We start from the raw sequence: 23,242 nt of genomic DNA, 5'->3' as shown, positions 1-23,242 counted from the left end.
CTGTGCCCCTATCAAAAGCTCATTTTCATCGGAGCGGTTCTGGACTCAGCGCAGTTTCGTGTTTATCTCCCCGAACAGCGTGTTGGGGATATTCAGGCTCTGATTCCGATCTTTCAGCCTTTTTTCCCGGGTCTCGGTCAGGTTGACGCTGCGGCTCCTGGGGCTGATGGCCTCCTGCATCCTTCTGGTGCATCACGCCAGGTGGCGGATGCGGGCTCTGAAGTGGGACCTGAAGTTTCAGTGGGCACAGCATCAGGGCAACCTGTCCGACCGCATCCTGATCTCGGAGGGCGCTGCGAGCCAGTTGCAGTGGTGGCTCACGAACCGCGATTGGGTCAACAGCAGATCTCTCTCCCTTCCCCAACCGGAGCACGTAGTGGTGACAGGTGCGTCCCTCCTGGGATTGGGGGGGGGCACATGGTAGAGAGGGAGATCAGAGGCCTCTGGTCTCCGGCGGAGTCCCGGCTCCATATCAACCTTCTGGAGCTGCGGGTGATCCGTCTTGCACTGAAGGAATTCATCCCTCTGTTCGGGGAAGTGTAGTGCAGTTGTTCACGGACAACACCACCGCCATGTGGTACTGCAGCAAACAGGGCGGGGTGGGGTCGTGGACCCTCTGTCAGGAGGCTCTGCGCCTCTGGACATGGCTGGAACACCAGGGCGCCACCCTGGTGGTTCAACACCTGGCAGGTTCCCTGAACGCTAGGGCGGACGAACTCAGTCGCAGGTGCATGATGGATCACGAATGGCGTCTGAACTCGGACGTGGCGCAAGGTCTCTTTCAGCAGTGGGGAGAGCCTTGGTTAGATCTATTCAATCAATCAATCAGAGTACTTGTAAAGCGCGCTACTTACCCGTGAGGGTCCCAAGGCGCTGAGGGGAGAGAGGGTGCTGCTACTGCTCGAAGAGCCAGGTCTTGAGGAGTCTTCTGAAGGCGAGTAGGTATTGGGTCTGCCGTATGTGGGTAGGGAGGGTGTTCCAGGTCTTGTCGGCGAAGTAGGAGAAGGATCTGCCGTCGGAGGTCGTTGGTCGGATGCTGGGGACAGCGGCGAGGGCGAGGCTGGCGGAGAGGAGCTGGCGGGTGGGGGTGTGGTAGCAGAGTCTGCTGTTCAGGTAGGCTGGTCCGGTGATCCTATTGTTGACGGGGAGCCAGTGTAGGTCTCTCAGATGGGGGGTGATGTGGCTGCGGCTGGGGACGTTGACGATCAGTCGGACGGAGGCGTTTTGGATGCATTGTAGTCGTCGTAGGTGTTTGGTTGGGATTCCTGCGTAGAGTGTGTTGCCGTAGTCCGGTCTGCTGCTGACGAAGGCCTGTGTAACCGTTCTTTTTGTTTCGGTCGGGATCCACTTGTAGATCCTGCGGAGCATGCGGAGGGTGTTGTAGCAGGAGGAGGAGACGGCGTTGACCTGCTTAGACATGGAGATGGAGGAGTCGAGGATGAATCCTAGATTGCGTGCATGGTCGGTGGGTGTTGGTGCTGTTCCCAGTGTGGTCGGCCACCAGGAGTCGTCCCAGGCTGAGGGGGTGGGTCCGAGGATGAGGACCTCCGTCTTGTCCGAGTTCAGCTTCAGACAGATGAGAACACGTAATGTCATCAGTTCTGCGCGTTGGAATTTCCAAGGCGGCACTCGCTTGGCGACGCTTTTCATCGCGAGTGGAGCTGCATTCTGTTGTACGCCTTTCCGCCTATACCACTTCTGCCCAGAGTGCTGAAGATCAGACGAGACCGGGCCCAAGTCATCCTTGTGGCTCCGGACTAAGCACAAAGATTCTGGTATCCTGATCTACTCAGCATGTCAGTTGATCCCCCGATTCCTCTGCCTCTTCAGGAGGACCTTCTGTCGCAGCAGCAGGGGACGGTCCTCCACCTGAACCTGTCCAGTCTCCACCTACATGCATGGAGATTGAGTGGCGACAGTTGAGGCCATTTGACTTGCCTCCTGAAGTCTGTGATGTGATTCTGGCAACCAGGCGTCCCTCCACAAAAACAGTATACGCCTGCAGGTGGAACATATTTGTGGCATGTTGCACCTCAAAGGCTGTGGATCCACTCTCTTACCCCCCTTTCAGAGATTCTCCTCTTCCTTCTGTCTCTTGCCCAGCAGGGCTCTGCTCTTGGCACTATCAAGAGCTACCTCTCGGCCGTTTCAGCCTTCTTAAGGCTTTCTGATCAGCCTTCTCTTTTCAAGTCCCCTGTTGTAAATCGATTCTTGAAAGGCATCTCGCACATGTTCCCTTCGTGATGTGTCAGTGGGACTTGAACCTTGTTCTGACTTTTCTGATGTGCGCTCCCTTTGAGCCACTTCATAACGGTCCTGTTCGTCTTCTGACTCTTAAAACTGCATTCCTGGGTGCCATCACCTCTGCGTGAGCTCCAGGCTCTATCTTCAAAACCTCCTTTCCTCTCTGCCCATCCGGACAAAGTTGTTCTGAGGACTCGTCCTTTTTGCCCACCTTGTTTCCGCCCCGCATCCTTCGAAGGAGGAAGAGAGGCTCCACCGTCTGGACCCAAAACGTGCGCTCTCCTTCTATCTAGCTCACACATGCCAGTTCCGGGTGGACGACCAGCTCTTTGTTGGTTACGTGGGCACTAAGAAGCGGACCATCTCTCGGTGTGTTGTCTTGTGCATCAAGGTTTGCTACTCCCTGTCGAAAAAGGAACCTCCTGTTGGGCTGCGCGCCCATTCCACTCGGGCCACGGCGGCAACTACTGCCCTGGGTCGGGGAGTCCCCTTGCAGGACATCTGTCAGGCAGCTACGTGGGCCTGGCTGCACACGTTTGCAGGGCACTACTGCCTGGACAGCCAAGTCCGGAGAGATGGCTTTTTCGGCTGTTCTGTTCTTCAGGACTTTCTGGTGTGATCTTGGTTCGCAGACCCACCAGCCGGGTTGGTATTACTGGGGTATCTATTCTAAGGTAAGGAATCTAACACTAACGTGGTTTTTTCAGATGCACAAGTTACTTACCTTCGGTAACGATATATCTGTGAGAAACATTAGTTAGTGTTAGATTCCTTACCGCCCCACCCATCCTCCTCGTTCTGCGAACCGATATTTAGGTTTAAGGACATTCCTTTTAGGGCCCTAGTTTCGTGGCACCAGTGTCGGTTTCTATCATATGCTTAATCATGTACTGGACAACGCCTTATCCATGGATAAGCAGGCCAGTAAAGTTACTGGACTGTGCCTCACCATAACCAGATGGTTGAGGAAAATCCTGTGGATGTTGCCTATGTCAACTCAGAAGACCGTAGTCAATGCCCTTATCACATCAAGGCTTGACTACGGCAACATACTATATCTAGGCGCAAATAAATCTGTCATTGGACGACTACAAGTGGCGCAAAACGCTGCGGTCAGACTCCTGTGTAAGATTCCTAGGAATGCTGGAGTCTCGAACCACCGCCGAGACCTTCACTGGCTCAGGATAGAGAACAGAGTTCGCTTCAAGGCCTTGAACTACATGTTCAAAATAAAAACAGGAGGAGCCCCAAAATACCTCCAATCCCTTGCTTGCCTCTACACACCTAAGAGAAATCTCCGGTCCCAGACAGCAGCATGTTTCTGCATACCAAGGTTCAAACGTGCAAGATCAGGGGGCAGATCTTTTGCCTATCTTGGACCCTCCCTGTGGAACACGCTTCCTCCAAGCATTCGGAAGGAAGATAACTACCATAGCTTCAGAAAGTTCGTAAAGACCTGGCTGTACGACCAATAATTTCTCAAGATCTCCCTCCTTCTCTGTCTTTTCGTCTCTAGCTGTGTCTAGGCGCCGGGAAACCCTTTTTGGGTAGCTGTTGCGCCCTACAAATTGACAAAATAAATAAATAAAAATATATCATGGCTCTGCGTTACTGGCGCGGAAAGCTATGTACAGAACTGACGTCAGCACGCGAGGGCTGCGTCTAAGTACTCAGACGTCATCCTGGCAATCACGACGCAGACGACGGACGTGGTGCCGCAGACGACGCCTAGCGATGCGCAGGGGTCTTGCTGATAAACCTTCCGGATCCAGTCTGACGGCTGGGGATATTCTAAGGTAAGGAATCTAACACTAAATAATGTTTCTTACAGATATATCGTTACCGAAGATAAGTAACTTGTGCATTAAACCCAATTTAAATCATTGCTTTTTTGGTTTTGGCTCTAGACAAATCGAGAGGGCACAGTCTTTACAGACACCTTGAATGGTGTTTTTTTTCAAAGGATTCCTGGTTCTCCCTTCCTTAGTTTAAATAATGTAAAAATGTTTGCTTCATCATTTGATTCCAAGAAACATGGCTCTCTCCTGAAATTATTCAGAGCAAAAATATACCAAACGTTAAACATAAATATCAATTAATGTACATCAACCGCACAGATCACATTCTTTTAACTAAACATGACCTAAATTTTCTCCTAAGAGTCTGGTGCGATTCACACATATACAAAATCTGTATCCTAGGTTTAAATTGAGGGCTCTCTTCTTTGGAAAAGTGAAAAGAAAGTAGAAGTATAATTTGATAGATTCCGGTGTCTGTTGCTTTGAAAACAACTGCATTTTATTTTTCCCGTTCTGACAGGAAAAGATGGATAATACAACATTTCCTAGCTATCATCCTTAATAGAATCAAAACTTTCCTTTACGATAGCTAGGAAATATTGTATTCTATGGCAGGACCGGAGGCTTCAGATTAGGTTAGTCTAATGCTTATCCACCACCAAAGAGGCCAGGGAAACCAAAGGTTTCAAATAACAATTTTTGAGGGTGAAGTCAGAGGACCAATCTGCGGCATTAAGGATGTCCTCCAGCCGCGCCCCTAGGGAAAAAGCCTTAGATGCCATTGCACCCCACACCGAATGAGCTCCAAAACAGGAAGTATCTATACCTGCCTCTACTGCATAGCCCAACTGCCGCATCTCACAATCATAGGGGATGGGACCACCCCATGTGGTTTAGTGAGGGCTATAAAAAGTTGATTGACGCCCTGTAGACGTATGTCAATAGGTGCCACCTCATAGGCCAAGAGCGGCATGACCACACATAATTTTGGGACCTGAGGAAAGGCAGGATAGAACACTAACCTTGAATTAGTCTTGGTTTGTCTAGAAATATGAAAAGTGACTCAGTCAGGAGTAAAAACTCTGGCCGTAAGATCCAGGGCTCTTACATCAGAAACCCTGCGGCATGATATTAGACACAAAAGAGTTGTGAGTTTTACCGACATTTGCTTTCTAGAGAACTACTTAATAGATGGCCAGGATTTGAACAAGCCCAGAACCATATTAACAGCCCAGAGAACCGAGTAACGAGGTACGGGGGGCACAGATTACCTTATCCCCCTTAAAAGCTTGCACACCAAAGGGTGTTCACCAAAAGGGTGGCCATCTACTGGGCTGTGGCCAGCCGAGATTGCAGAACGAAAGGTATTAATTGACCGGTAGGCCAAACCTTCCTTTGCCGATGAGGCTAAGAAATTAGGGACGTAGACAAAGTCTGCCTCCATCGGATCCACCTGTTGACGAAGACACCAACTCCCCCAACGCGACCAAGCGGATCGGTATCGCTTGTTGGTGCTCTCTGCCCAAGATTTGGCGAGAAGAGAGGCAGCATCTGCCGAAAGGCCTGGCACCTGCCAGCATTGCTGGTAACCCGCCAGGCCATCAGATGAAGTCCAGGCTTGCGATCTCCAAATCGATGTGAGCACCACCAGATCCGGCTGTTGTCTCCTCACCTGTGTTGACAGACACATTATCATCGCAAAGGGGTGAGAAGCGTACCCCTGCTCTTCGCTCCAATTCCGAAGGAAGGCATCCGCTGCCAGAGCCTCCGGATCCTGACGCCAACTGTAGTACCTCTCCAGTTGGGAATCCAGATGGGAGGCAAAGAGGTCTATCGAGAAGGGGCCCCAACGAGCCTGCAGTTCCAGAAAGACTGTAGGGTGAAGTTTCCAGAGACTGGGGTTCTTCCACTGGAGGGAGCGCCACCAGATTCGATGCACCTGGAAGATATTCCGCTGACAGTTCTGGTTGGACAGACCGTAATCCAAGAGATCTTGCGAAAGGTCCGATAATACTCTGGACCTTGTGCCTCATAGATGGTTGATGTAGCATATTGCTGCCACCTTCTTCATCTTGAGCAATACCCAGCATTAAACCTTGTTCTTGGTCTAACATTTCACAGCGAAAGAACCTGCCAAATTAATTCCAGGCAGTTGATGTGAAGATCTTGTTCGGTGGAGGACCATTTTCCGCGGGTAGAAACTTCTCCGCCGTGGGCGCCCCAAACCCGAACCGTTGGCGTCTGATTCGATCACCAGGTCGGGTTGAGATCTGAGAATGGCCTGGCCGTTCCAGGCCTCCATGTGTGAAATCCACCACTAAAGTTCGGTCTTGGCCTCCTATGAGAGGGGTACAAACTTTGAATAAGTGAGGCCCTTGCGCAAATGAAATGCCTAGAGGCGCTGAAAGGCCCTGTAGTGACGGGGGCCCAGAAAGCTGGCCTGTATGGAAGAAAACAGAAGCCCCACCACCCTGGCTATGTGTTGTAAGGATATTGTGGGTTTCGCCAAATTCCATCTCAGTTTGTCTGATTAAGGAGAGTTTGCGAGATGGAAAGGATAAAGTGGCGTTGACTGAGTCTATCTAGGCGTTAAACAAGCCACTCGCTGAATTCCTTGAGGTTTATAACCGGGTGGAAACCCCGGTCCCGTTTTCCATGACAAAAATGATGCTGAGAAAACCACAAGGATGCAAGGTCGAAGGGAGGATCGCTCCCTTGTGCAACAGCTCCGAAACCTCCTTGTCTATCAGATCCGCCTGGTCTTTTGAAAAATACAGGAGTTACGGGCGGACTGTTTGAGTTGGCAACTCGAAAAACTCTACATGGAACACTGCAACTGTCTATAAGACCCAAGCGTCTGACGTGAGAGAAGACCAATGATGAAGAAAAAATTGCAGTCTGCCCCCAATCTCTACATCCCCCAAGTACTGAAGTCTCACCTTGCTGGTTGTTGTAAGCACCATTTCCTCTGCCACCTCTACGGCATGGATAGGTTCTGGTAGGGTAGAAGTTCCCATATTTCTCTGGATCTTGCCATTGTCCTCTATGTGGCTCCGATGATTTGAAGGAGGCTCTGTAGGGATGGCCGGTCGAGCACCCCCCTACCATGACCGGTGCGCCAAAAACACGCAGGGTGAAGATCCGCTTAATAGATGTTTGGGCCTTATCTAAAGTGTTGAATGTATTTACGAACTTGCTCAACTCTTTCCCAAAGGGATCTCTGAAGAGATTGCCCTCTGCCACTGGGCCAGCCTCTGAGGTGGCCAGTTCTCCAAACGTAGGGTCTATTTTAATAAGTAAAGACCTGTCCCTCTCTGTAGGAATTGCCGAATTGGCGTTCCCCAGAAAGATGACAGCTCGCTGGGCCCAGCTAGAGAGAATGTCAGGGGAGATGAGAGTACCCGAGGCCTTGGAGTCCTCGGCTATGTCCAGAATCTTCGCCAAGAGACCTGCAGTCTCTAAAAGCTTACCTTGCCACGCTCTCCACGAGCGATCAATGCCTTTTTTGGGGTCACAAATTAATTTAGCCAGGAAAGTGGCCAAACTTAGGGTCCACTTCCAGTGTGACCGCCGCTTTGTCCTCTAGGGCCAGTCTCGGGCATTCCGCCTTCATGCAACTTCTCTCCTCCTTGTCTAATGGTTTACGTAACCGGGCGGCCATGTAGGCAGCAACGTTAGGGGCTGGAACCCACTCCGCAAACCTCGGATGAAGGAGGTAGTCAGGATTAAACTTGTCACCATCTACTTCGGGAAGGGATAACTGATCCCCTTTTGCAAAGCGCCAGGGCCTACTCGATTCGCCATCCCCATCAGACGTCCGGGTGGGACTCGTCTGGATCACCCTCAGGCAAAGCAACCAGGAGACCAGAGGGTCCCGCCAGATCCTCTGCTGGCTTTATGGGCGCTGAGGGGATGGGCATCCATAAACGCCTTTTTAGGCGCGCAAAAGCATCTAAATCCACACCATCCTCTTCAGGGCGCTTCCGTTTTGCTTCTAGGAAGCTAGTGGAGGGCTCACCCGGAGGTAGGGGCTTTTTAGACCCCGTCAAATCTTCCCTCTCAGGGAGGGGTTGTTGGCATGGAGTCTGAAGTTGTTCATTTTTCCTCTCCAGGGGCGCAACCACTTGAGATACTGCCTTGAGGATAGAGGAGTCCATCACCTGACAGAAGTGATCGTCAATGGGCCTATATGTGATCTCCTCCCCTTCCTCCTCATAATATTCATCATAACTTTCAATAGCAGATAAATGCACAAATATGCACACAATTGGGGTGATAGTAGAGAGTAAGCACCCTTCAATAAACGATTGCCGGTAGCAGTATATGGGAATTAAGCCCTGGGACCACTGCTCCCTACTGATAATGAGGGTATGCAAATCAGTGTCTTACCCGCTTTGCGAGTGTTTTGCTCCAGGCAGGCCTCTCAGAAAACCTAATGCCCAAGTGCTAGCGGCGCTAAACTAGATATTACTGAACTTACACCGTGTGAAGCGATAGGCGCAGCCAAACTAGTCTCCTCTCTGAGCACTAGTGGAGGAAACGACTTGCCGGTTACGTGGGGGGGAGGGGGGCAACGCTCAAGCGTGCGAAGGGACGGGTGCGTGGACCCCTAACGGCAGGAGGGCCACACCGCGCCGAGGGCCTCTGTAATCAAATGCGTCCGCGAAGGAGCCAGAGACACTCCCGGGGCAGTGAATCTGAAAAGAAAACCAGAACTGCAGGTGAAAATCAAAGCCTGCCTTTCATACAATATGCGCACAAGCAGAAACTGAACGGTAACACTGAAAAGTGCCCGTTGACATAAAATATGAAGCGAGAATCAAAACCACTAAACTGAACGCTGCTGGAGCAGCGAAAAAAGAGGGGTATAGAGCACCCCCAAGAAGGAAGTTGTTGGTGTTCCTGGCACAGGATTGGCTCATGGCTGTTGGAATTTTTTCTCTCTCACATTGTCCCCTTGCATCATGGCAAATGTAGTTTTTTCTTACTGTCTTACTGTTGTGTAACTTTGGTAAAGTTGCTGCAGCAAAATATACGGAGAAAAAAAAGCCTAATCTAAAGCCTGCGGTCCTGCCATAGAATTGCTACTTTCTGAGGGATACTTCTAAACGCAGATTCCTCACCTTGTGAATATTCCCCAGGTGCCATACTGGATCCTGAAACTTTAAAAGCAGTACTCCCGCACAGCGGCTTTTGGAGTTGTGCAGCTCTGTGCCGACACCATAATGCTGTGGAGGTAACAAGTGAAGCTGCATATAAGCCCACCACGCGTGCAGACATCAGTTCCTTTCTTTCTGCATCTTCAGTCACGGATCTAGAGCGTCTTCATAGTCTTTTGACTGGAGTTTTTTTTACCAGAAGCTAACTCTGTGAAAGAGAGGATATCATCCCCTAAAACAACAGGGTCTGAACTGTGTAGAGACTGTAGTAAACAGATGGCTGTGACGGACCCTCATGAAGTCTATTTGTGGTGCTTGGGGTCAGATCACAATTCCAGGGCATGTGTTGACTGAGCCCAAATGAACCTGAAGGCCATACAAGGTAGTTAGGCCAAACTGTATGGCATCATTATCGTCAATTTGGTTTTAAACAAGAGCCGATTCCCAGAGACAAGGCCCACCTTCTCGGATACAAGAGCTGCAGACGATGTTGGCGGATTACAGAAAGCTGTTTCCGCCTCATGGAGCGGAGCAAAACAGACTGATACCTCGGCCGGATCCTCCAGGTATGCCAGTTTTACCTCTTCCAGTCACACCTGGGATTTCTCCTCACCCCTTACAAACAGACCTTGTTGCAGGGTATACTTCTGCTTCGAGTGAAGACAGAGAAGAAGGTGACCTCCTAAGTCCTACTTCTGCACCAGACCCTTGTGACGACATCATACCAACACCCTCCCCTCCTGCACACTTACCATCAGGTTCTCCCCCAGAGGACATGGATTTCATAATCTGACAGAGAGAGCATCCAGCTGGGTTCTCTCAGAAAGGGGGCCGTAAAGGAACTCCTTTGCAAGGTCATGACTCCAACAGGAAACCATGATCTCGTCCAGGTACCAGCTTCCTTTCCCATCCAACCCGTGGGTGCAAACATTTCCAACCATGTGCAGCAGTATAACAAGACATCATCAACTTTGGACACACCCTGGAATTCACTCAGCGTCCATCGAATGCTCTACCCAGAGAAGCCCCACGCCCTCGTCTTCACTTAATGCGCAAGAAAGCTCAGGTAATGCGCTCCAAAGGAGTGATCGTAGAGGTTCCTTTAGCTCAAAGAGGGAAAGCTTTGTATTCCCGTTTTTTCTTGATAAAAACAAATCAAAGGAATGGAGACCAATACTGGATCTCAGGGCTCTCAACTGAAATTCCTCAGGAAACAGAATTTCAGAATCGGAACACTCTCCGATATTCTACGTTGTCTCAACAAAGGGGACTACATGACCTCGCTCTACATGGAAGATGCATATTTTCATATCCCTATCCATCAGAAACATTGGAGTGTTCTGAGATTTACGGTAGCTGGTAACCACTACCAATTCAAAGTACTCTTTGGCTCCAAGTATCTTTACCAAATGCCTTGCACCAGTAGCTGCAGCCCTTGATCTCAAGGTCTCCGGGTATTTCCATACCTGGACGACTGGCTGCTCAAAGCATCAACAGCACTGAAAGCCGGTTAGGTCATATCGTTTCTGGGAGCATCAATGTACACCGTCCTCTGCAAAGCTTTCCTGTCCCAAGAAAGGCAGATACTATTGTGGCAGCTAGCAAGAAATATGTCCAAAAAAGGGTCAGTTCTGTTCGGACATATAAATCGCTCCTGGGAACGTGTTCATCAGCAATCTATCTAGTGCCGCAAGCAAGGCTCAAAATGAGGTTTCTTCAGGAAGAAATGGCTGCAAACCTCGGGATACTTCAACAATACAATACAGATCACACCAGATATGAAGGAAGTCCTGCAATGGTGGATTCTCAAACCAAATCTCTAAAGGGGACTTACTTTTCTTCTATCCATCCCAGATTTCATTTCATCTCAACCGCAGACGCCTCTGTGGATGGCTGGGGAGGCAATCTACAGGAGTTACAAATCCTGGGGAAAATTGTCCAGCGTGCAAAAGCTGCAACACATCAGCAGCTTGGAGCTCAAGACCATCTTTCCATCTCTTCAAGATAGCTTGCCAAGAATAGCAGGTTCCTCCAGGCTGGTATATACGACCAACACAACTAGCATGTACTACGTCAACAATCAATGAGTAACTGGGTCCGTCATGCTATCACAGGAAGAGTAAGATCTGTGGAATGGACGACACAACATGGAATCTCACTCTTAGACCTGAGCATGTCCGAGGGCTGCACAACATGATAGCGGATACGTTAAGCTGTACGCAGTCCAGTTGTCATGAAGGGGAATTAGAACAGTGCCAGGTCGACAAGGTGTTTTGGACGCAGGGAAAGCCATCTTTAGACCTGTTTGCCATGAGAGAGAACACCAAATGCCAGTCTTAGGCCAGCATGTTTTCTCTCCAAGGGCCATGGGGGAATGCCCTTTTAACGCGATGCTCAGGAATAGATGGTTACGCCTTCCCCCATTCCATTAATTCCCAGGGTGCTGACCGAGATGAAAACTAAAGTCTGCCGTCTCATTTTCATAGCACCACGATGACCCAAGCAACACTGGTTTCCAGAACTTCTCCTGTTGTCAGAATCGACACCCATACGCCTACAACCGTCTCCATCTCTCCTGACCAGGAACAAGGGCCAAGTATGTCATCCAGACCCGAAATATCTCCATTTTCATGCATGGCTCCTGAATTCTTGGAGTTCAAAGATTTGAATATCTCACAGGAGTGCAGAGGTAATCATTGCAAAATCCAGTGCCGAAAACACTAACAAAATGTACCGCTTAAAGTGGAAGTGGTTTTGCTGCTGGTACACCCGGAACAGATTTTGACAGATTTCCTCACTTAGGCAAAATTAGGTCTCACATTCTCTGCCGTGAAAGTGCACCTCGCCTCGATTTCCCGATACAGAAGATCAGCTCAAATGCTGTCTCTGTGTGCTTCTAGTCTTGTGAAATAATTCATGAGGGGCCTCTTCCATGCCTTTCCCCCAGTGTGTGCACCCCCTCCGGAATGGAAGCTCAATTTGGCCCTTGCACAACTGATGAGGCAGCCCTTTGATCCAATTCACAAAGCTGAAGTAACGTTTCTAATTTGGAAAGTAGCTTTCCTTCTGGCTCTCGCCTTCATGAGGAGAGTGAGAGAAATACAGGCTTTTACAGTCAAGGAACCATTCCTGCAGTTCACAGAATATTATGTGGCCCTGCAGACAAATCCAACTTTTATTCCTAAAGTCCTGTCGCAGTCCATCTTAACGAACCAGTAATACTTCAGGGTTTTTCCCCAAATCCATCAACTCTAGCAGAGCAAGCGTTGCACACGCTAGATGTAAAAAGATGTTTAAAATTCTACCTGCATAAGACCAGAGAGACTGATCAACTACTGGTGCCTTGCGGACAGGACCGGGAATGAACAGCAGTGACTAAGGCCGCTGTCGTCAGATGAGTCTCTAATTCTGCCATGACAAGGCTAACCACCCCTGAACGAGAAGAGCCAAAGCACATTCCACCAGGGCAGTGTCTGCAACTCTTTTCGCTGGAGTGATGCTGGAAAACATTTGCCGTGCTGCAACATGGAAAAGTATATACACTTTTACGCAGCACTTCTGTCGGCAATCTACGCAGTGTGAAGATGCAGCTGTGGGTTAAGCAGGACTGCGCCAGCTCTTCAATTAAGGCGGGCCTCTTTCTGTTACAGAGGATTTCAGTACTTTATTGAAATTGCATAGCATTGCTTAATATTGTGTACTGTTGTTTCTAACAAGCTTGAAAATAAAAAATAGAGGAAACTCTTCTATTTTGCCAAACATTTCATTGAATGCATCATGGTCATTACAAGAAATAAATGCTTCATGTTTTGCTGCATGCATATGTTAAAGTTTCTAGAATTGGAAGGGTATTTGCTTACATACAGATGTCTCTGTTTTAATCAGACCCTCCAGGTTATCGCGATTTCGCGATTTGCTGCGAAATGGGCACTTTTTAGGTTTCGACTGCAAAAAGCTGCGCAAGCAGCTTTTGCGCAGGAGAAATCTAATGAGAACTGTAGTGTGGGTTTGGGTCGGCCCTCGTCATTCATTGGCTGGCTCCATAAATGGAGCCTAGCCATTGGACGAGGGGCCTGTCCGTCAATGCCGGACCAGATTCGGGGGCGTTCCCGAGATTCTTTGGCTTTTGCCGACGTCACGCGACGTCATCCGGGAACGCCCCCGAATCTGGTCCGGCCGGGCCGTGCTTGCTGCTGTCCTGCCTTCCTCCGTGTCCCTCCTCCCGCCGTCCCCCCTCCCCCCTCCTCGCTGTCCTGTGCACGTTTCCCGCCGGCCGTCCGTGTCCCCTTCCCCTCCCACAGAAGCAAAACAACCCTTGTGTCCCATTGTCTTTGCAGCATTCCCTCCCCTCCCACAGCAGATCCCCGCCTCCCGAGCCGCAGCTGATCCCCGCTCTCCCCGCCTCCCTCTCCCCTCCCACAGCAGATCCCCGCCTCCCGAGCCGCAGCCGGTCCCGATGCCGTTGTAACACGGCCTCCGCTCTCCCCCTCCCCTCCCACAGCAGATCCCCGCCTCCCGAGCCGCAGCTGATCCCGATGTTTCGGAAGATAGAAATTACGGGATGTCACTGTATTTCGCAAAATGTGTGCAAGCGGAAGAAGTCCAGGTGAGTGCCCGTTCCTGCTTCCCGCTGTCCGTGTGTGGTTCCCGCCCCCCCCCCCTCCCGTTGTCCGTGTGCGGTTCCCGCCCCCCCCCTCCCGTTGTCCGTGTGCCTTTCCTGCTCCCTGTAGTCTTTGCCTCGGCAAACTGGAAACAGACACATAAGATCAGGAGTATCGTGTGAAGCTCAACAGTGTGAACGTACTATGTATATGCGCCTGTGTGTTTGTGCACGTGGGTCTGTGCGGGTTTCTTCATGTGTGTATGTTTGTCTGCGCATTGTGTATGTCTGAGTGAGTGTGCCTGTGCGTGTCAGCTCGTCCGTCTGCATGTCTCTGCATATGTGTCTACGTGTTGTTGAGTATCAGTGTGAGAGTGTGTATTGTTTGTGTGTGTCCGCCTGGGTGTGCATATATGTGCGTGTAGGGGAAGGGGCACCCATTGCACGAGGGCTGTCGTGACACCGTCGTGCCCCGAGACGAGTGCACTCTCCCGGGATACATTCAAGTAATTTAAAGGATTTTTAAAGTCCTCCGTGTAGAAGTGCACCTGGCCGTCGGTGCTGGGACAGCGGGGCTTGAACAATAACTGCCACTCGTCACCGAGAGGTTTGTGGGCCTATGGAAATATACAGCTAAATCGATTTATTCTTGCATGCACTAAACTGATCTAGGACAGCAAGTAAGTTCAAATCAATATTCTCAAGGGACTTTTAAATATTTGAGTGCCAAAAAGTCAGAGACAGCCATGGCCAAACGATTCCACAAAAGCAATACGCACAGTGCCCCAGGTTCAATGATTGCTCGCAAACTTAACCGTTCTCCGTGTATATATGGAGCAGTCAAAATAATTACCAAGGTCTAAACGGCAATAATTTAACAAGAAAGATCCTAGATGAAAGCAACATGATCGGACATCAAGGATGTGCTTCTCCAGCAGTCACTGCTGCTTGAAAAAGATTCTGTGAGCTACAGGATTCCTGCTCGGTATTACCGACACCTGCTAAATATACAGGAAATTATTTACTGAATTACGAAACATCTGGGTTAAATCCATCCTCGTTTTTCTGCTCACTTGATCCTCTCCCCACCCCCTAATGCAAACAGTATTGACCCTGTTCCTGATGAGAACATGCGCCCGGCCCATCAGAGCCATAAAGTGCGTGTAAATGATCTCAGAGGCCAAGGCCGAGCCGTGCCGGGGCATAAAGCAGCGGGTTACTGAGTGCTAGACATGGACGAGAGACTACCGCTCCGGGGACAGGGTGTTGCATAAGAGAAGAAGGGCCCATTCCCATTAGGGGGTAGGGGCGCTCGACCAGGAAAGGGAGACCTGTGGGGTAGGGGCTGCTGCATTAGAGAGAGGGGCCCGTTCATGGGGAGAACCACCTTGAGAGGGAGAGCTGCACAAGTGAAGGGAGGCCTGCACGAAAGGGAAAAAGAGACTGCCGCGTGCAGATGAGGGACAGCTGCATTCAGAGACTGACACACGTTTACTGGCGAGATGGACTACATCAGCATGGACCAAGGGCACAGGGAGAGTTGGCACATTCTCCAGGGGCAGGGCTAACTGCGCTGGAGAGAGGGAGGCCTGGAGTGAGATTTCTGCACTAGGGCTCAGGGGATGCAGAGGGGAAGCAGGATGAGGGCGAGGCACCTGGGAGTGGGGCTGGTGCACCCGGAAGAGGGGCGCAGGACACATGCGTCAGGCAGCGAGGCTCCTTCGCCAGGGCGAGAGGTGTACCACCGTGGGGAGCAGGGTGGGGGTGTTCAGTTGCACAAGGGAGATAGACACTGGCACCTGCAGCAGGGAAAGGGGCTCCTGCAAGGGGGGGCTGTGAAGGGCAGCTGCACGAGGAGACAGAAATGGGGCACCCGCAGAAGGAGTGAAGGGCAGCTGCCCCGGGTGAGGGGCACCTGCAGCGGGGTAGGAACACGTGCAGCACGGAGCAGGGCTTCGGATGAGGGAAAGTGACTGACTGGTCGATAAGAGAGCGGGCGCAGCAGGAAGACACCCGCTGGACCAGGGAGACCAGGGCGGCGACACCGCGGCGGAACCAGGGCTGCTGCCTTCAGGACAGGGTGGCTTGCTTTAGCATGAGGGTGGGCACACGTTGCTGCACTGAGTTCATTGGGCATGCAGTTGGCAGCGCTAGGTTGGGTATGGCAGCACCAATGTGGCCCTGCTGACTGGACCAGGGCGAGGACCGACAACGCAATTTCTCTTTTCAACCTGCGCCTCACAACAACCAAGTGCGTCCTTGTAAAAGAAAGCAGTAGAGACCGGGGCCTTTCTTTTAGAGGGGCACTCCTCTTAAAAAAAAAAAAAGTTTTCTCAGTCCCGTTTACAATTATGCTGTTTGTTATGAGGTGATGCACAACAGATACTTGAAACTCCACGGGTCTGCAACAGGGCCTCTCCTCTTGATACTCTTCTGCAGGAGTAAATGCACAAGCCAGTTTTCATTGTAGTGCAAAATGATAAGTGAAATAGTTGCAATACAAATCGCATTTGCGAGAGATTAAGCTATTGCCATTGTAAATGACAATGCCATTTATTTATCTGTTTTCAAAACTAACACATAAATAAAACGTTTGTCATTCATAATGCCAATAGCTCAAACTTTTCCAAAGGCGAAACCGTTGCATTGTAAATGCTTGTTTAAAAATGCCGCGATTTTTACGAAAGTGCCCGCGAAATCGGCACTTTTGTAGAAATCGCGCGGCATTTTTACAAAAGCCGCTATATCCTGGGGGGTCTGGCAAGGGATGACTAACGGATCTCAGGAAGGCAGCCAATGTTCTCCCTGCTAATCGCCCTTATCAGCTGCCTGCTGGCACAAAAATGGCAATTTTCGGCGTTTCAAAGCCTTTCAAGGCGAGATGAAGTAATTGCACATCTCAGTCAAACAGTTTCCCTCCCTGTGCGTGAATAAAGCTTTTACCACTTCTATCAGTCTGTTAAATTAACAGACTGATAGAAGTGGAGTGCATTAGCCCCCCCCCCCCTCCATAGTCGTAGGCCTGCTCCACCACAAACAGACGAGCCCCTGGATCACTCTGACATTACCTGCGCTCACGTGCATCAAATGGTAAAACACATACTGGCTACCTGCTCGGTTTGAAGCAGTGAAGAACATAGAGCCGTGGTGATTCTTGCTGTGCTCAGGGAGAGTATCCGAATCCCCTTTCGAATGCCTCTCAGCTGCCTTGGTACATATGTGTCAGAACTTGCCTAGGAGAATGACGACGCCAGGAGCAGCATGGCACATGGCGACTGCACCGCAGACTGTTATGATGTCTTTGGAGTGGGAGGGCAGTGAAGGAGAGGCAAGAAAACTTCTGAGTTTGGAATGTTAGTTCAGTGCTGCAGGGAAGTTTTAAAAGCAGATGTGGAGGCTACAAATCTGAGATCGAAGGGGGCACTCCAGTAGAGTGTGTCACGAGGCTGGAATGTGCCACAGCAAGATAATGTGAAAGAGTATCAACCAGGTAAGAAGGGGCTAGACCATGGATGGATCGTTAGACGGCCAGCACAAGGGGCTTGAGCGGCGCTCTGCTGCTTGCGAAAGCCAACTAATTTACTTACTGCCATGCTGCCTCAGATCAAGGAGTTCCACGTAGGCATGATCTGGATCTTTGCATTCCTACTATTCCCTATGGTGTGCCTTCGGGCCCCAAGGAGCAGAGATGCCTTCCACTTGAGTTCACCTATGAAGCCAGCTGGACCATATGAGTCTGTCTTGCCTATGGCTCCTGTTCGGACCCCACTTCCAGCCCCATGCCGGCCCAGACACTTCAACTTCACCACCTGACGAGGTCGTCCCAATTATTCTTTCTGACACTGAGTAGACGGATTGACCGACATTACACCAGAATTAGCCCGAGGCGCTGCTTCCCACTTTTGCTTTACCACAAGGTCGACAACACTGGGCAGCCATCTTTTGGAGCCCCTCTTTCCTTTCATTGAAGTACTAGCACTAAAGCAAATGGAGAATTGCAATTTCAAGGAATAACAGCCTTCATCTGTGGGCTGCTTCCTCTATTCCATATTCCAGGTGGCCTATTCAAAGTGGAATACTCTGCTAAAACAGTTTCCATTGATTTAAGGCTGAAAATGAATGATTATGAGTAAAATAGAGTGCAGCAAAAATGCCGCTAAATTTCCATATTTGTGCCGCTAAATTTTCATATTTGTGCCGCTAAATTTGCGAATCCATGCCGCTATATCCTGGGGGGTCTTTTAATGCACTGACTTGATGTATTTATGATTTGCATGTCTCCCTCCATCCACTACCAACAGTTCAATTTTTTATACTTACCTGTAACTGCAGTTATCCAGGATTGGTATCTTTCATAGATTCACATGCAAAACCTCATCCCGAGGCAGTTCCTCTTTTAGTTTTTATGGGATTCTTACTTCCCACATGTGCTTAGAAAATCTTAGGAAACCTTCCTCTACTGGGAGTGTTCTAGAGGGTGCTGACAGCTGATTAGCTGTGTTTCAACATTAGGTCCTTTTTTAAAAAGGTCATAGATAGGCTATCAATAGCATTGCCTAGGCCAATTATATCCTATGATATTTGTTAAATACTGCTTGATTATTTTACTGTGGGACTCCCATCTCAACGACAGGGAACTATTTAAGCACGTGAATCTATGAAAGATACCAATACTGTATCACGTTCGCGCTGTATAAAACCTTATAAATAAATAAACCATGATATGCCAGGGCAATTGTTGGGACATTTTAAGCTCACACCCCCCTCCTAATTTTACTGACCAATCTACGCCCCTGCTTACAAGATATATTCTTCCATCTGCAGCACCCAAAAGATTTTGCGACATTGTGTCCAGGATAACCTTTGCGTCCCCATCAAATGTACAAGGTGTCATTGTTTTTAAAATTAGAGTGAGCACACCATGTATAAGCTATGAAGGCGATAAAGCTGCTCTCACTTCGATAGTCTATTACCAGTAAAAAATAAGTGCACTACTCTGCCTGAGTTTGCTTGCGGGATGTGTCTGTATATGCCTTATTTGCCTCTTTTCAACTCCAGTGAACAGAAACACAGAAGATAGCAGAATTAGCATAGTGCTTTTGAAGACAAGTTTGGGATGGGTACACTTGTGATTTACCTGCAAAAATAGCAAAAGTAAGGGCAGCTAATCTACATTTTCTAATGTGTTGTGGTTAAATACCAGGCTAGATAGTTAATTATGACTTTTGACGACTGACCTCTTTTGAGAAGTGCAAAAGGTTTTGAAAGTAAGAATTATAACACAGCTTGTTAGTTCACTTATCCTTTTCCCAATGAAAAATAACCATCTTGGCACTCATTGTGTTATGCTGAAATTGGTTTGTTAGTTTCATGCAATGTTTTATTTCACCTTTCTTTTTTTGCCACCACAGTTTAATGCTAAAATATGTACCAGTCTTGACATTTTAGACCAGGCAAAAATAGTAGCATTTGGTTCTGAAGTCAAATTAAAATGTGTTTATTTCAGTTAGTTATTACAACCTCTTACCTTATTAAAATAAATATGAAACCTTGTTCCCCTACCTCCTCTCAGGAATGTAATAGTGTGACTGCTACAATATTGGGTAGTGCTAACTTCACCGGAAACTGTAAAGAAATCACTCGACAGTCAGTTAAGATGCTTCTTTATTCATTGTAATTGTCATCTCACCATAAGGTAAATTCCAGTTTGTCATTCTTTTCTTTAAAATGTGTTTATCCAAAGGCTCAATATTTTCCCACCTGCTTTTGCTTTCCAAACCAAGGCAACCATAAACAATACAATGCTGTAGCAAAAAAGTCAATTTTCTGTCCCAATAATTATCAGGTGTTCACATCTGCCAAATATCAGATACCATTCTATCCTCCCATTTTGAAATATTGTGCAGCAAAATTATCTTACCTCGTTACAAGGAAATAACCTTGGCATCTTGTTGAGAGGTCGAGTGGGAGAAGGAAAAAGAAAAAGCCGCATAGAAGAGAAGGTATTAAGCCAAGACTGTCATAGGGCCTAAGCACAACAGCTATCCTTAATGATATTGAAAGACTAGAAATATTTTAACAAAGTGTTGATAAATTCTTTGTCCAGCTTTGGGCTATATTCGAAGCATGTCATACCGAATCTGAAGATACCCTTACATGTCACGTTGACTGTAAAACTGTACTGTCATGAGAAAGATTGAAATTCCTGAATTTACAGTTATTGTAAATCTTCAAAACTGTTTACCAGTCGGAAAGCATTCCTATAACTGATTCTGGAGGAACATCAGTTCTGCCACATAGTTCCTGGCTGTTGTCATGTTCTTACTCTGTTTTTGTCTTTTTGTTTCCGGTAGACCCAGGAGCCAGGCCATTCTGTTCCCAGCGGTTTAACTTTGGGTGTTACAACTCAACCATCCCAGCACTCACAGCAGGTAGGTTTTCACCCTCTCTTAAGCCATCCCTTAAGCTGCAGGTAAACTAAAATGTATCTTAACAGTTTCTTTAAGGAAAACATATTTGCCTGTCTTACTATTCATGCTGCCGTTCTTGTACTAAAGGTGATTTCAATATGTAAAATTTAGTACTGATCCAATCAAGTTATTGTGTTAACTCAGTGGACTTGATTAATGGTTGGATAGATTTATTTTTTTCTGAATTTGCTCTGTAATAACTAGGACCATGAACTGTGGTAGGAATTAACTAAAGAAAACAGTTACTGTGCTGCTCCCATGTTGTCATTAAATCTGATTCACTCAAGTTTTGGTTTCAAAATGCATGTTCTTCATTTAGTTTGTTTCAGACACATGCATGTTCTTTACTTAACCCCTATCAATATTGTTGCAGAGTTGTAGACATGCAATGTATAGTATTTTTATGCATGCATATTTTTTTTTATAATTCTTTTTATTACATCCAGGCATCAAACAAAAAGGACACAATACAGATGAATCACATTATGATTTGCAGTACATTGACAAGAAGGGAGGGGAGCCGAACCAAAATGTATACTTATAAAGGATATCACGGGGATGGGGGAACATTAAATACTGAATTTCGAGGTGGTGTGCAAATCCCTCCTCTATACTGATTCCATTGATTCCAAATTAAAGCCCACTTCCGGGGACACCCTCTCGCAATATACACAGTTTTTTCTCGGAACATACTCCAATCCAGGTCCTTCTTCAAGTTATCGATGGGAGGAGGAAGCTCAGCACCCCATTGTTGGGCGATATTTCTTTTTGCAATCATATAACTCAGTGTGGTCCACTGTGCCTGCGCATTATTCAGATCAGTAGGTTCCCATATATTGAGAAGGCACCTTCGTGCCTCCAGCAACAGTGAAACTCCAGTGACCTCTTGAATAACATTATGAATCTTACCCCAATACTCGGTCATGTAGCGGCACTCCCAAAAAATATACATGAAAGTACCAACCAATCCGCAACTCCGTCTACATAATCCCTCTTCCGACAACCCCATCTGTACAAGGCGGGGGATCAGTAACATAGACCCTATGAAGTATTTTTAATTGTACCAGTCGCAATCTCGTAGGAATAGCGACCACTTTTGGAGAGGACACAGCTAATTGCCAATCTTCATCATCTAGTTCTAAACCATCAAGTGCCACTTAATCCTCAGAGCTGTAAGCAAGTATGCCCTATTATTGATAAGTTTCTTATAGATCAGGGAGATTGTTTTGTCGGGGAGGTGACCATCTAATATTCTATCCTCAAGAGGCAAGGCCTCCGGTAATTCCTCTTCTATAGGCAGAGCAGCCATTAAGGAGTGTCGAGCCTACAAATAGCGAAAGTGTTCAGAATCTGAAAGTTTGTACTCTACTTGCATTTCTTCGAACGATTTCACTCGCTCTTTGCTCCACATGTCCCTAATAGTTGAGATCCCTATCAGTTCCCACTTATCAAATCCCTTAGTGTTACACAACTTGCCTAATCTCTCCGAGGCAAAAAGTGGGGTAGCCAGTGTCAACCTATCCTTCCACCCCAAAGAACTTGTGGCATCATGCCAGATTTTTACTGCATGCTTCGTTGGTCCCGTGAGAACGAGCTTCACCGGGTTAGAATTCAGTGCTCTGTTGTAATTGCCACCTGGCAGGAGCCACTTATCCATAGCATATCCGGGATCCTCAACTAGCCCATATGTTCCATGATTAATAGCAGCTAGCTGGGAGGCCCAGTAATAATGCTTGATATCCGGGAGGGCGATACCACCATCATACCATGGCAGCGTCAGCTTGGCTAAGGCGATGCGGGGCCTCCCCTCCCATAACAAACTTCGTTGAAGTCCCTCTACCTCGTGGAAATAACTCGCGGGCACCACATCTAAAGTATTTTGAAGAGCATAAAGGGAGCGCGGCAGGGACATCATCTTGAAGAGGGCAGCCCGTCCCAACAAAGAGATCGGAAGCCTTCGCCAATGAGCGGAATCACTTCTAAGCCTCTGCAGAGGGGGAAGAAGATTTTCGACATATCTAGTTGTCTGGTCCAGCGACACAAAGATACCAAGATATTTAAATCCCCTTGTGGTAATCTGGATGTGACAATTTCTCGGAGGGATCGGGGCCTCTCCCACAAGGACATACAACACAGATTTCCCCCAATTAATGGAAAGTCCAGAATTTTTACCAAAAGACGCTAAGACATCACATACCACTATGAGGGATTTCAGAGGGGAGGTCAAACAGAGCAAAATATCATCTGCATATAAGGAAATCCGATCCTCCCACTCAGGGGACCATCATATTCCACGGATTGATGGCTCCCAGCGAATCCAGGCCGCCAGGGGTTCTAACACTAGAGAGAAAAGAAGAGGCAAAAGGGGGCAACCCTGTCGCCTGCCCCGTACTAAATGAAAGGGTGCCGAGACTCGTCCGTTAACCACTACCTGGGCAAGCGGCTCAGTATAAATTAACCGCACCCAGCCAATAAATTCAGGTCTGAAACCAAATTTAGCCAGGATCGCCCACAAATAGGACCATTCCACTGTATCAAAGGCCATGGTTGCATCCAGGGAAGCAATAACCCGCTGGCTCCCGCAGCGTATGTACTCTAGCTATGACCCCATGTTAACCTTCTTAAATTCAGAGCAGTATTTCTATGAGGGATAAATCCTGATTGGTCCGGGTGGATCAGGTCACTAATCACTTTTATAAATCTATTTGAAAGGATCTTAGTCAATATTTTGGGCTCCACATGTATGCATGCATATTTAATAGTGCTTAGTTTACCGTAACAGCCTTTCCCTGCTACATTTTCTACATTAGTAAAATAAGTAATTAATAAAGAAAGGCATCCATGCTGATAATTTAAAACAAGGGCTTCATTCATGTCAATTGAAAGATTTGATGCTACGGTATGCTTTTTTAATGTCCTCACATGTAATATTAACTTTTAGAATAGTTAGAAAGAAACTCAGACAAAACA

General features: G+C 48.1%; 1 protein-coding gene across 6 annotated transcripts in view; it reads left to right on the top strand.

Moving 5' to 3' along the window:
* The window catches only part of WNK1 (WNK lysine deficient protein kinase 1), a 1,347,111-nt gene that overhangs the window by 661,172 nt on the left and 662,697 nt on the right, over positions 1-23,242 (top strand). For all 6 annotated transcript variants that reach the window (XM_078673696.1, XM_078673699.1, XM_078673700.1 and 3 more), the window contains one exon: positions 20,156-20,233. In XM_078673696.1, coding sequence (XP_078529822.1) covers positions 20,156-20,233 — 78 coding nt within the window. The remainder of the gene's footprint in view (positions 1-20,155; positions 20,234-23,242) is intronic.

The sequence above is a fragment of the Lissotriton helveticus genome, chromosome 1_1, assembly GCF_964261635.1.
Source record: "Lissotriton helveticus chromosome 1_1, aLisHel1.1, whole genome shotgun sequence".
NCBI lineage: Eukaryota > Metazoa > Chordata > Amphibia > Caudata > Salamandridae > Lissotriton > Lissotriton helveticus.
This window is presented reverse-complemented; position numbering and strand designations above follow the sequence as displayed.